Here is a 15,000-nt window from a genome sequence, read left to right as displayed (position 1 = left end):
TGCAAGCAAACAGCACCAACAGCAACACCAAATGAACTTAAGAAAGCTAGTAGCTCATATACTATTTTAACTCAGTCCTAAGGATGATACAGAACAGTATACGTAGAAGCACGCTGAGGCAAAAATTGACACACACACAAAGATTTTTGTGCGGTTTAATTAAAAATACAGACAATTGCTTTAAATTGCATGTGGAGAAAATGCCCTGAAAGGTATTTCAGTTCATTGCTGAACTGGTACTATCACTGCCTGAAAGTCAGACAAGTTATCTGGTCCCTACTGACAAAGAAAAGTCTCTGTCTAAAAACCTGATAACCTATCCCATGAGCTGAGATTTGGGGACACTGTGTAGAACATAGCACTGGAGTAAAAAGGAAAAAGAGACCTCGAGCAAATGTGGCAGCTTTGATAGCTGCCACATATATCCCTGCCTTGTCTTCCAGCTAGAAAGCTGCTGGTCAAGACCTCTAGAGGACAGGTAGTGACCATTAAAATACATGCAGTTTTGGGGCTTTAAACAAAGATGTTGAATTTCTTTCCTCATTTTTTTTAAACTCACAACAAACTTTTGCATCCTGTAATAGTATGAAATCAAAGGGGTGGGGAGGATAAACAGGACAGGACAAATTACTACCACAGTTATGAGGAAGATGGAAATATGATTTTATCTGTTCAACTGTTGTCATCTTAACCGTAAATTCTGGTCTAGAAATGACCATCTAAAATATATAAAAGGATATTAAAAATAAAAGTATGTTTCTTAACATTCAGAACATTAGCTGTTAATTTTCTCTTTACACAGTAGCAGAAAGGAAATAAGAAATTTCTAAAATCCCTCTATGTTAACAAGCCATCCATTTTTAAACACATTTAGAAAGATGATGATAGAATATACTAAACGTTATTGAACCCCCCTCACACCCCCAAATGTGTTCTGGGGTATTGACATTAACAGGTCACTTTCCAGACAAATTTAACATTCCGAACATTTATAGAATTATTAAACATCTTCTTAAAAATAGCACGCTAACATAATATCCAAAGAAGGATCAGATTTCACAGCTCAAAAAGGATACGGCTGAACTAAGTGTTCTCATCCTCTGCAAAAATCAAACCTCAGTGACTTACCAAAATACATATGCTTTAACAAAGTAGGATCACCCACTCTACAGTCCAGGGATAAAAATTAAAACTTTTTGAAGCTCGTTGTCATTTAGTTGGCAGTTTTGTCTTTGACTCATAAAATATTTGTGAATGGTTGTGAATCAGCCTTTTTATGGTTTGGGATTTTTACAGATTTTTTTTTCCTCTTTTTGGGAAGAGTGAGGAAGAGAACATGAATGACTTATGAATTATTACTTATGTCCATTTTCAGAGTGACACATTTAATCTTACCAAGTTTGTGATCACAACATTTTAACGTGTATATACTAGGAGAACACACAAGATCGTACCAATCTTGTAATAAGATCGTTATAAATAAAGGTTTGGGTTTTTTATGCTGATCTCACTGAGTAGAATTTGTGTAATGCAAGAATAAAGCTGCACCAGCTACTGAGTTAAATCATTCTCTGTTTTCTTGGTGGGGGGATTTTTGGGAGTGGGGATAAATTTCAAAGTGCAAAGCAATATACAATTAAGTATATTATACCATTAAGCTCCAAAATGACATGACTCAAAAGTTATTTTAAAAGATGCCACCTATGGTGCTCTTTCCAAATATTTTATGCATAATCAGTACGAGGCACTGCTGAGGTTAACAGGAGTGTCTCCTGAATCAAAACTATTAATCAAGTCTTTGTATATTGTAAGTGGTACTATCCAGAACCTGCTGCCAGAAATAAGAACCTCATTTTACTGAACAGTGTATGAAGCATACAGAACTACACATACACTTCTGGGTTTTTTTTGTTTTTTTTTTGTTTTTTTTTTTAACTAAACCATCCTCCAGATAGCTAATAGAGCTACACATACATAATAATTGCGTTTTATGAATGAAACCTGCAGAGGTAAATTACGATTCTTCTGAATACCCTTTGGCTTCTGAACAGTTTCCAGTTTCAGTCACCAGAAAAATACTAAGCTAGGTAAACTCTATTTTTTTTGGTGGAGTGGACATGGCTTTCTTCAAAACAATGAAAAATTCTAGCAAGAGTGGACAGCAAGAGACCGGTGCAGAATCAAAATACAGTAAGGCAGAAAACCTTCAAAGCACTATGTTAGAAGAGGAAGTAGGAATATTTTCTTTTTTCCTGCTCCTTCTCATTCCTGTAGATACATGCAAGTCAGTATGCATCCAGCTTTACCACTACAACATCTAAATGGCACCTGAGGGCAGACAAGAAGGTGGATCAGATCAAGTATATGTTGGAGACACTAAAGGCCAGAAGGAAGGACAAACCGGTGCAGTACCTCAGATTTCTCTACATTTGCGTTGGTAGGAATTTGAGGTGAGAGAGAAATCTTGCATACTGAACAGGTGTGAAACATACTGAACTGTCTTCAAATGACACTGACTTTTCCTTTGTTAATTCCAAATTATTAGAGTACCTCTAATGCTCTAGTCGTGTTCCAGATTTTAGACTATTGTTAGATTATAACTCAAATTTTCAAATGTTGGGTTATAATTTGATATGAGGTACAGATCCCTATACAGCTTTAATAATTGTTAATGGGACAATTAAGTGAGACTAGCATCTTAAAACAGAATAATCCATGAGGGACTGCATGGAAAGATGCATCATCTGCATTCACGGCAAGAAGCAAGTTTTATTTCAGTATTTGATGGAATATCGTATTGTTCAACTTCCTCATCAGTACAGACATGGAGTATAAATCAGACTAATTGTAATATCAATCATATTGATACACTGCTACAACTTTAGAAGAGCTGATCAAACAACTGACCACCTGTCTACACAGATGAAAAACTGAGTCAGTTCAAACCAACAGTACTGCGACAATGCAAAGCGTGATTCATGGCCACAGTCAATAAATAAAACAGTATTTTATTTTCTGTCCAGGCATAGCAAGTTGAAAGTTAGGCCATCAGCTGATTACTAGAGACTATGCTTTTATCACATGTGGGAAACTAGTTATGACAGGCAACTGACATAGATTAAACAGAATTACAGGGCTTTCAGAGAAATATCAGGGAGAACACCTTTTTTTTTTTTTCTTTACCTGAAGACTACTGCATACAGTTTTTACAATTACCATATTAATCCTAGACACTCATGGGTACTGCTTAGACATACCATGCAAGTTCAGTCTCCTTACTTTTCAGGTGGTATTCGTTTACAAACTATTCTGCAACAGCTGAAGCAGGAGGGAAGGCAACTGGAATGGCAAAAGTAGAATTCTGAGGCTGAGCTTGATCAATTGTGTTAAAAAGGTTCTTGTATTATTATGCAGGAGGCTCAAAAAAAAAAAAAAAAAAAAAAGGTTCTTCAGCTCTCTTACAGCATTCACAAGATGAGAAATGGGTTTGTTTTCACTCTGAAATTTAATTGACCACAGAAACTTCCAAGTGGTTGGTTTCAGTTTTTGTGAAAATGATTCTGTAAGCCAAATATTAAATACACTCTAGCTGAGTTCTGACCAATCTCATATACCAGAAGGTTTTACCTGGTAAATACTACTGGGAAAGAAATAACCCATCTTTTGGGGAAACCAAAGCTTGACTTTTGTCTTAGTGATTTATATTAGTAGGTAAAAACCTGAACGGTATTCAAGTCTGAAAACTAACATCCAGATTTCATTTTATGTCCTGGACATCATGTTTCACTGAGTGTTTCTTCAATGAGGCATGCATCTGAATGGTTAAATCAATATTACTTACACAGCTCAGTGCTTCATAAGCTTATGTTTCATTACAGATTGTACATGTGTTGAATTCTTGTGTAATGACCATGTAACAGGGCACGTTCAATTATTCTCTTTGGGTTTTAGAAAGAAACAGGAAGTTTGGCTATAAACAATGCAGTCATAGAATAAATTTCACCACAGCAAGTTCATCTGAAAAATATGCATTCTTTACAACACAGTCAGGAATGGCATTATGAGAACCAACATCCTGCTTCTCTCAGTATTTTATTTTTTATTTTTTTATTAATCCTTAGGCAATATAAGAAAAAACCTTTTAGTTAATACTGAATATTTTGTGATGAGCATTTCTTGAAAGATGTGGATAGTGAATCAAAAGCAGCTGCTAGAAACCACAGCATAAGTAACAAGTTTGCTAAAATTGGTATATGTTATGAAATACATAGAGTAGCAGAAGAGTCAGCCTTTGTACTTTTTTAACAGCTGTGAAAGAGTAAGTATAGAATGTTTCATTTTACCTTTAAAATAAAGATGACAGATATTAAACCATGAAAAAATATTTAATAGAAAGATGTCAGGTGATCTACAGTAAAAGTAAAGACCAAAATATATCTAATTTTTGTTACATTTCTGCTTTTAACTCCTTATAATAACCTACACAAATTTTTATTTAAACTCCAGAGTTAACGAAGCAGGAACAATAACTTATTCTCTGGCCTCTAGTTATGCCTAAAAAACACAATATTATTGTTGTTACTCAGCATCTTTTAATTATTCTGCAAGATAGCATTATGTCAACTCCAGTATTTATATAAAAAGGCATCAATAAAGGCATTTTCTTAAGATAATAAATATCACTAGTGCTCTTTGCTGAAAGAGCAAAAGAATGTTACTTAACTATATATATATATTCTTAACTAATTTTTTAATATACTTACTGCCAAGTTTTTACTTATTTGTGATTTTTCATGCGGAAAAGAAAATGTTTCAAAACGTAACAATGACATACCGCAACTGCAGATTGAATTAGCTTTTCCCTAGGTTTTAGCTACTAAAGATTCCAAGTATTACATCATAACATAGATTATATGAAGTAATTTGCATCAAATGGGAAACAAAATGTCTATTTTTGAATGTCAGATTACCCAAAAATAATGAAATACATGTTTAGAAACATTGCCAAGTAGCTGACACCCAGAATCTGACCTATATAAAAGACTGAAGAATTATTCTATCAGGATTAAAATTGTGTCATTTACACCCATACAAGTCTTGCCAATAAATGCACTTACAGAAATATGTACATACATTACAGCATGCTTGTACACATTTGTTCTGTGCTAGTCTGATAGAGATGGCCAGCAGAGGGAGCAGAAGTTAACAAACCTTTTTCCTAGAACAAAGATGAGAATCATTCATGCTATGTCAAACACGGAAGTAAATGAAGGGAACACCATCTTGACTGTCCTGTTTAAGAAAACACGTGATGGAGAAAAATAAATTCAAATAAATTCTGTGAAACGCTGTTTTTCATTTTCATTTTCAATCTTCTGAAGGTATTTGAAATAAAAGCAGATAAAAAACAAAACCGGAAACAAGTACAAGTTGAACTTCAAACAAAAACGTCTTCATATGTATTTGACAGAATAACACATCCTTAATAGGAACAGTAAAATATTTTCTAAAATTCTCCTCTATTACATTAGTTTATTGTTTTTAAGATTCATTTTTCTGAATTTTTGTTACTCATTATAAAGGATTTACCTGCAGATTGATCTCCGCTTCATAGAAAGTTAAGCATGAACAGTAGTGCCTCTCCGAGTCTATATCAGTCAAAACGACCACAAAGAATGTTGGCTGTTTTCTCTCCTTTGAAAGCTGCCATCCTCCAGGCTGGCAAAACTAATGAAACCAAAAAAAAAAAAAAAAAAAAAATCAAAAACAAAAGAGAGACACACATTCAGTTAAGCACTATTATCAATTACCAATTGTTTTAGGAAGTGTGAAACAGTTTTAAACAATATAAAAGAACATTACTTAGAAAATGGCTCTCAGAAAATTTCACTTGAACTGAAGGTTTGAATGTCGCAAGGTTGCAACATCTGGAGAAAATGCAAAAAAAATAGTAGGTCTTGGAGCTAATCAGACTGATATAAATCTAGCTCTACAGACATCACTGGAGATGTAAGTGATTCAAGCTAAAGATGTATCCCCTCAGCATTCAGTATTCAAGATCATCTTTGCAAGTATTTAACAGTTAGGCAACAACATAAATATACAGGTTATGCAGGTTTCACTTGGATTACAGTTTAGAATTTGAACCCCAAACTACTTTGTCTTGGAATCTCTCTAATGACATTTTTAATTTCTCTGTGTATGTCTGTAGCCCTAAAACTAGGGGTCAAATTCAAAGCTCCATTACAAATGCAGAGGTGCAACTAAAAATGGCTTTGCAAGCAGAAAACTAGTGATATACACTATGACTTACACACATTTTTGCACATAGATTTTTCTACAATAATCAGCAACACTATTCAAGATGATCATAAAAATACAGACAAGGAGAGCTGCTTTTAGATTTGACTTGATTTTAATTTACACTGTCACAACTACAGTGTAACCTTTTCTTGCAAATACCAGCTGTACGCTAGCCCCTTTCTCCTCCTCCCTGCAACACGTCTTCCTGTTTTTCAAACAAAATTGTAGAAGTTCAGCATATGGGATTTGTCTTTCTGTTCCCCACACTTTCTATGAAAATCAAAGGATTAAGCGGATTTGCCTATCTGCAGTCATTATAAAGAGGTCTAAAAAAATCTAAGAATGCCTACACTGGGTGAGATAAGAGGTCCAGTACCCTGTTTCCAACGGTGACTGATAGCAGATGCTTAAGAAAGTACAAGACTGGGTAAGCACACAGTTACTTCTATCCCTCTGCTATGAAAGTTTCCACCAGTCTTCAGCTAAGGAGCCTCCCCAGCCAGAGGCGACACATTTGTCCGTAGCAGTCACAGTTAGCTATTAAAGACGGTCATTGCCTTTCTCCCATTAGTTTATCTGATCGAACTCAGACTTTCCATTTACAGCTACAGATTATTCAGTATTTCCTCCTACAGAACCCTATTTATGGACCAATAGTTTTCACCCATTTATTGATCACCTCTATAACCTAAATTGTGAAGATCTGAAATTTCATAAAGAGTCACATTACAACAGGGATGTAAGTTCTGCCATCCCTGTGAAAAGTGTGTTCAAATTTCATGACTTCAAAAGTCTTAGGGAAAAAGAAAATCACTTGCCCCTTTAAGACACTAAGAGGTTAGAGCTCTCCAAATGCTCCTATGCCCTGAGCATACATTAGCAAGCTCCTGCAGCAACAAGCAGAATAAATTTGTGCAACACCTATAACTGTCAAATAAGCGTAACTTCTTCCTGTATTTGTTCTTCAGGCTGACAAGAGCTGTGACAGTGCAAGTCACAGAACTGAAGACAGCAATTCTGACTACAGAGCAGGGACGCATAAGCAGCATGGACAAAAAAGGAGTACAGTTCAGAAGCAAAGAGATTTTTTTTTCTTCTTTTAATGGCTGGTGTACAACACTGGCTTGTTCCCTGTAACAGGAGAGTGTGCTGAAATTCAGAAATCAGTTTGCTGAAGATGCTTAAGAGGACAATTATGGAATTTTGTATTTAATAGTTCCTTTACTTGAAGTTTACCGGAAGTCACATACAAACAAAATTCACAAGTACAATATTATTAGCAAAATCACACACTCGGAATTTACAAAGGGCAAAGACAATATCCCCTCCACGTATTACAAATTGAAAAAAAAATTTCCAGAGTTGTTAAACAATTCGGATATATATCCTTCCAGAGAGAAAACCTGGGAAAATGAGTATGACTTCTATATTTCAAAATAAACAATAAACTGTAATAACATGAAAGACCAAGTATAATATGACTTAAAGTGTAAGAAAAAATAATTTCAAATGCTAAACTATTTTGTTGCTTATTCTGAAAAAAATGCAAATTTTCTCCAAATTTATTTCATGCTTTCTTTTTAATCTAAGCCTCAAAATGGCTTTGTCTTCAAAAAATAATATACCTTGCTCTTCTAAAGTTTTTTGGGGGTAAAGTGGGTGGGGAACAAGGGCAGAATAGGAATCAGAGAGAGGTCATAATCTTATATTTCTAGCATTTTCTTTTTTCCTTCTGACATGTACTCATTACTGAATAAGAATGAAGAATAAATTGTAGACAATCATATTTACTACATGTTCATCTTTAGACCTCTACAGTAAAACTTAGGTAGACTTAGGTAAAAAGCAGTTTAAACTCTGCCTTTGATATACAGTTTGTTCTATGATCCTGGGAAAATCTGCTCAACAAAAATTTTCTCATGTTACGTTCTTCATATTCTAGATACTCAGCTTAGCACATCTGGAGTCTGGATTCTTAGAAGTGCTAAGATCTGCCTTCTGCAACTGAGAGTACCTGCTTTGAACATTAAAAAGTACTCAGAAAAAAAAATGCTACTCATTCCAAGTTAAGCATCCAGCATTCGTCAATGATTTTGATAATACTGGCGTAATTCCCCCCCCCCCTTTTTTTTATCCCCAATCAGTTAAAAATAAGAAAATAGCACTATTAATCTTTCAGGCCTGTTACAAAGATAAAATAATTTGGTAGATATATACAGACATTATAATGAAAGCATCATTAAAAAACCCTTGAGAACAATATAATCAGAGTTCTGCATGTATTGCAGAGTTTAGGTGGTATATGGTAAATGAAGCCTGGAATCCATACCTCAAATAAAATCAAAAAAAAAAAAAAGCTATTTGTTTAGTGAGCATGGGCAAAAACACACAGAATGCCAAAGGATTCTGTTAAGAAAGAAGGAAAAAAAAAAACCCCTTATGTGGTAAAGAATTAAAAACTGAATCATACACACAAAGTAGGTCAAATTAAGGTTGCTTGTGCAGCCTTAGCTCTGGCATTCTTCAGCTCTGAATGCTTGAGTTTACAGTCTTCACATTCTTTCAAATCTGCCAAGTCTACCAGTTCTGACAGGAGATCACTGCGCTGCTGCCTGGTGCCCAGAGCTTTCCGGGTAATTTCCTGCCTCACACCTTCAAGTGGCGATTGCTCAGACTTCTGGATGTCTGGAATTGCTGGACAAATGGCCATCCTCCATACACTGAACACCATACTACAGAGCACACAAGAGCTGAGGTACCAGAATAATCCACAGGTCATGTATTCTGCACACACATGATGAATATGGGAGCATGAGATGCGAGGTATATGCATCGCTGGTATTCACACAGCGCACACAGAGTCTACTGCTTCTGAACTAGCAAATATTGGTAGGTTTATTTCTTATAAGCTTTTTTAAATGTATTTTAAAATAAGACATATATAAATGATAACTCTTTTCATTTTAATTTTTTTTCACAGTAGACCTACTAATATTTTATTATGAAAACATCTGCACTGCAAAAAAGATAATCTGGGAAATGCAAAGGGAAAACCAACAGCTAAACTCAGAATGTAATCAAAAGTGTCTGTTAATCTGGGCAAGGAGTTCTCAATAACAATCTCTCAATCTTTATGCATGTCTAAACTCTACCCATGTCAATCAGAACTCTTCTTTCTTTTAAAATGACGTGTATAGCAGATGATTTCTAGATTCAACTATTTTACTTGCAAACATTTTATAAGTGATTGTTTAGGAAAACAGCTGAAGTACAGTATTCCTGCTGGCCAACAGAGACATTCTCTGTTTTCAAATACATTGGAAGGGATCAAAAATATAGAGATTGAGGATAAAGACAACATGTTCCTCCAGGAAATGAAACACTGAACTATTTTCACTTTCCTTAAAATAAATTAATAAATATTAGTGCAATATTTGAAACAAAAACAACACTGAGTATAAATTAGTATAAATACAAGCTACTATCCAGTATGATTACCATCAGTCTAGTTACTAATAACAAGAAAATGTTTCTGTACCAAACCAGATGCTATACCAAAACAGGCAAAATCACCACTACAAATATAACTCCAAGGTCATGTGCTTCTTCAGAAAACAAGAAAAAAAACCAGAATTTTAAAAATGAACACACTCCCATATTGTTTCATTTATTTGCCAGAATTCTTGGAACCAGAATACAGCTTCCATCAAAGACACTAAAAATGAGAAACAATCAGATCATCTAACTCACTATTTATAGAATTAAGCCTCTAAGGTGGCGAGTGCTTCAAACCCACTCCACACTACAAATGATTACTTTCTGAAGTGTGGTGCAAACATCCAGCTGTTGAGCTAAACGGCTACATTGCACAGATCAACAGAGATTCAAGGCTTTGGAAAGACATTTCAAGCACTGTTCGAGACTGCAGGTGTTTGCTGAAGCAAATAACCTATTAATTACTCTCACAAATGCTTTCCAAGAAAATATTCAGAATAAGGAATTAGACATGTTTAAAATGACACACAACGCATTTCTTAAAAGTGTAGATGGATTTGCTACCTTTAAAAATTTTGTGTGGTGATCACAAGGCTTTCCTTTAAACTCTAGAATGTTTAAGGAAAATTATATTTGTTTATTCTAGTTTTTAGAAGCCAAAAACTTCAAGTCTTCATTTGATTCATAAATTTGCCCTTCTTTTCTACCTACAGCCACAGCTGTACTCCTAGTCCTTGCCTTGCCCATCTCTAATGAAGCAAATTATTTGCACAGATCAGCATGTACCCTTGACATACTGTGTACAGTTTTCATGTCCACAGACTTTTGAAAAATTGAAGATGATGTAAAAAAAACAAAAAAAAACAAAAAAAACCCAAAACTGCAATTTTGATTCAAGCATTGGAGGAATTAGAATGTAGGAAGAAGGCTTGCTAGAGACTGTGGAAATGAAGAGTAAGTACTATTATTATACTGAAAAGTATTTATATAGCATTGAAGTTTCATGTTTCATTACAGAAAATTTGTAATAACTTGTATCCTGATCATGGCAGAACTATACTATTAACTCTCCATATCTGTTGATCAGAAATTACTAATTTACTGAACTGTATGTTATAACTTTGTAATATACCTCTGGGCTTGCAACATGAGCATAACCAAGATGATTACAAGAACTGGAGCCAATATTGTAGTTGGGTGTGCGTCATTACAGACTGAAAGACTGCTCTGTCTGCACTTTGCATTTTTTTCTGTACCAATGATGCAGTCAGTCCTCCATCAGAGGTCCACTGGGGTAGGCACTACCTAAATACAGAGGGGAAAAAACCCTTCTTCAGAAAGTCTGCAATGTGATAGATTCTTTGCAGTCATCTAAGCATTTTTTGAAGAGCTTTACAGAACAGAAAACTACCGGTGATATACCATTACAGAAAAATTAAGCATCTCTAAAATATATCCTCACACTATGTAATTTCTCAAAGTATATTTTTGCAGTGTTTCTTGTCAAATAAAATCAAATGCTATCTAAATGCACATAAAACATTTCAGAGTCCTACTGAAAATAATTAATTAAAAGATCCTAAAATGATTTTAGAATTTAAAATCTCTGATATAGATATCCATCTTCCTTTTTATTCTAACTCTTTCACCAAACATTTGATTATTTCCTGGGATCACTCTAGGCGTAATGTTTAATTTTATCAAGTCTGCTTCTGTAGAGGGCTGGGGGGTGTTGTTTGTTTGTTTATTTTTTTACTGTTCAATTTTAAAAAGTGCTTTCTTTTTAACGTGTATCATCATCTTTTCTATAAACCTCCTTGAAAATAACAGGTCATGTTCTGGACATCATGTGAAGGAATTTTGTTCCATCTGGACTTGCATGACCTAGCACCAGCTGCTGAATATTTCACCATTTCACCATTCACTTATGTATGGAATTTTGGCTCAGGGAATTTTCTCTTTCAGATGCATACCTCCACTTAGAACAAAACAAAACAATTACAATGCTCGCTGGTATAATAAAATAGCAATGTTATGAAGCTGTAAATCTGAGGAAATGGTGAAGCTCAGGGGAGATCTCTGAATGTAAACAGAATACAAACTATACATTGAATTTTATAATGTCTTCCTGCCTCTCAACATCTTGTATCTAATAAACCACATACTTATCCTTAGCCCAGTCTAACATGATCCTAATGCACTTAAAGTGCTCTGAATTATTTCCAGGTAAAAGCTAGTTTCAAGATATCACAAGTCACAGCTGTGGAAGGTTCTGATGACCAACTGCACACAAGTATCATCCAAAATAAAAACAGCTTTTAATCATAAAAGAAATGCAAATGCTTTTTTCTGTTCTGGAATGCAGAAATGCAGAGTTCCCCAAGATGAGCCTTTCCATAGTCACCTTGTGGCATCAGTGACCTGCTGGAATCTGCTTGCAGCATCTCCCACAAAGGTGCATGCACGCCAGCTATTCACCTCTTGCTCCTAATCACGTTCTGATGGGGGTTCTGAAGTCCGAAAACAGGGGATGAAACCCACATTAATGTATTTCAATTTAATTCCAGACTTCATAGGAGATCAGAAAGGAGTGCTAATATGCATCTGAGATCAAGGAACTTCTTTCTCCCCTCACTAAAGTCAGAAAACTCACTGAGGTGCAGCACATGCTGATATTTTGGGATGTTACCTGTCCCCCAGCTCTCAGACCTAAAACTGGTTGAAATCCTTCAGGGAATGTAAAGCAGAAGTGGTATCAGGTTTGTCTGTGAATACAGATGACATAACTCTCAGAGAAGAGTTACAGCTGAATAATCTTTCCTGCCCTTACATGGGGACAAATTTTCCCCATGCACTGTGGATGTCTCCATGCAGTAGTCTCCGCCTCAGTCAAACACAAAAACTTGTCACAAAACACTAAAAAAGACCCTTCCCTCCAGAGAAAAGATCCTCAACCACATTGTTTGGTCTCGTACAGCTAAAGATTGCTGAAAGGTCTCTCAGTATCACTAAGCCTGCACATGGGACAGACCAGGTGTGCTCTAAGTAGACCTGCTGATTAAAGTGAGCCTCAATAAGCAGACACTCAAGCTTGTCACACAAACCCTGAAGCAAAAGCCCCATGAAAGAAGTAAAGTTAAAGTATTTTTTGTGAACATCTGAATTAAAATTTGACCTCCAAAATCATACAGATAAAGCAGTCTTACTGAAATCCATCAAGAAAAAGGCTAAGGCCTCCCCATGCTGGTTTATGTATATGCCTATGTGTGCATCTATGTACGCACATGAAAAACATCAGTTTCAAGTTCATTGTTTTGCTTTTTTTTAAAACATCTTAACTTTTTGCAATATTAAACACCTTCCACAGTGAACTGTTATGCTGCTGTATTTCTGAAAAAATAAAATGCATTTCTACAAAGATTATATTTCTAGTTTGTCTTCTATAATAATATTCTATTCCGAATTGAACTAGAAATCAAATTACACACAACAGGAAACTCTTTCCTTATTCTGCTTTTAGAGCACTTAGTATCTCCATCCCAGTGGCTTATTCGAAAAATCTTTCAAAAAATCTGACTATTTCTGAACAAAACCAACCTAGACTATAGATGCGGCAATTGGAGAATAATTTTATTGTACACCAAAATATTTCTTTCAAAAATCTCAGAGTATTAATCATGACATTCTGAAGGAGTTTTACTTCTCAAAATTAACTTCCTATATCTCTCTATTCTAATCATGTTCGCAGCAAGAAAGTGAAATAAATGTGTTTGTGCAAATGGTGAGGAGTTTGGCTTTTTTTTTTTTTTTAAACAACGCTTCCTTCTCCACTTTTCCACCGAGTGCCTATAAAGATAATTGTATGGTAATTAAAAAAAAAATCTGAGACCTGGAATTTAAAAATAAAAATAAATTAAAAAAAATGTATTCTGCATTATCTCAGGTGAAGGTAATCAGAAAACCATGGACAGTAATCAGAAATTCACAGACTCATACCAATATGTCAAATCAAATACAAATGTTAGGTGTCTGTAGCAGACATTTTCATGCAAGAAAGTTTTTTTAAACACACATTTTTTAACTTTGTTAAAAAGTTAGTGTCCTAAATTTAAACTCTTAGGGCTTCGTACTAATAACGTATAGCCTGATTTCAAAATTTCTCTTACTAAGAAAAGCTTGTTAGCCAGTAATAAGTGCTGCCAATGACACTGTCAGTCAGAAGAATAATGGGCAGACTGAATACTAAATATTCAACGTGAAAATACAGAAGGCCATTTCAATGCAGCAGTAAAATGAAGTGAGGCATAATTTTGGCAAATTATCTAAATCTAAACAAGAACACAGGTTTTTAGCCAGTGAATTGCACTCTATTCAGGGGCAAAAAAGAAACTAGGGGTGCAAAATATTTGATATGTAGAGTATTTCCCAAGCAACAGTGAAAGTAGTACAATGAAAAGGATATCATTACCAAAGAAATTCATTCTTTGTATTAAATGCTTATGCTTTACTTTTCAGCGTGAAACGGATTAAGAAGCATCTTTGTCCCTCCTTCCCTACTCAGCAATCAGGCTCAGGAATGGTTTCCAAAATACATTGCCCCACTTTTTAAAACACCGCTTGTTTTTTTCCATTATTACTGACTGCTGTCAATACACTTCAGAATCAGATAGTCCTCTGAGGAGGCTAAGCCTAAGAAAACAGCTTCAATTTAGAACCATAAATGAGCATTTCATACATATTTAATGTATCAGTCAAGCAAGAAACATGAATCTTGTGCAATGCACTTGGTTTTTTTCCTCTCTCTTTTCCCTCCCCCGCTGCTCTCCTTTTCTTTTGACAATACTAGCATTATGTTACAACAGCAGCCACAAACTTATTTAAGTCCTTAATGAGTCTGGTGTTTCTTCCCAACTTATTTTATAGAAACGATATAAACCATCTTTCAAAATATGTATACCATGTCTAAATATCCCATTGGTTGAATTAAAAAATACAGTGCAATAGTTAATGTACATCACTCAACAATTACAATTAGCACACAGTAAACTCTTCATAGTCATAAAAGTTGATTTGACATTGTAATACCTTATTATTCCTCTGGAGCAACTGATCAATGTTGCATATAATACTGCTGCAATACACAAAGTCCCTCATTATCTTATTTTTATAGCTTACACCTGCACAACCAGATATCAAACCACA

At 35.0% G+C, this 15,000-nt stretch overlaps 1 protein-coding gene across 8 annotated transcripts in view; it reads right to left on the bottom strand.

Moving 5' to 3' along the window:
- Positions 1 to 15,000, bottom strand: part of SBF2 (SET binding factor 2) — a 272,633-nt gene that overhangs the window by 154,699 nt on the left and 102,934 nt on the right. For all 8 annotated transcript variants that reach the window (XM_026104380.2, XM_026104382.2, XM_064513020.1 and 5 more), the window contains one exon: positions 5,590 to 5,727. In XM_026104380.2, coding sequence (XP_025960165.2) covers positions 5,590 to 5,727 — 138 coding nt within the window. The remainder of the gene's footprint in view (positions 1 to 5,589; positions 5,728 to 15,000) is intronic.

This window comes from Dromaius novaehollandiae, chromosome 5 (genome assembly GCF_036370855.1).
Source record: "Dromaius novaehollandiae isolate bDroNov1 chromosome 5, bDroNov1.hap1, whole genome shotgun sequence".
In the NCBI taxonomy this organism is placed as follows: Eukaryota; Metazoa; Chordata; class Aves; order Casuariiformes; family Dromaiidae; genus Dromaius; species Dromaius novaehollandiae.
The sequence above is the reverse complement of the archived record's forward strand: the minus strand, read 5'-3'. Positions and strand labels throughout refer to the sequence as shown.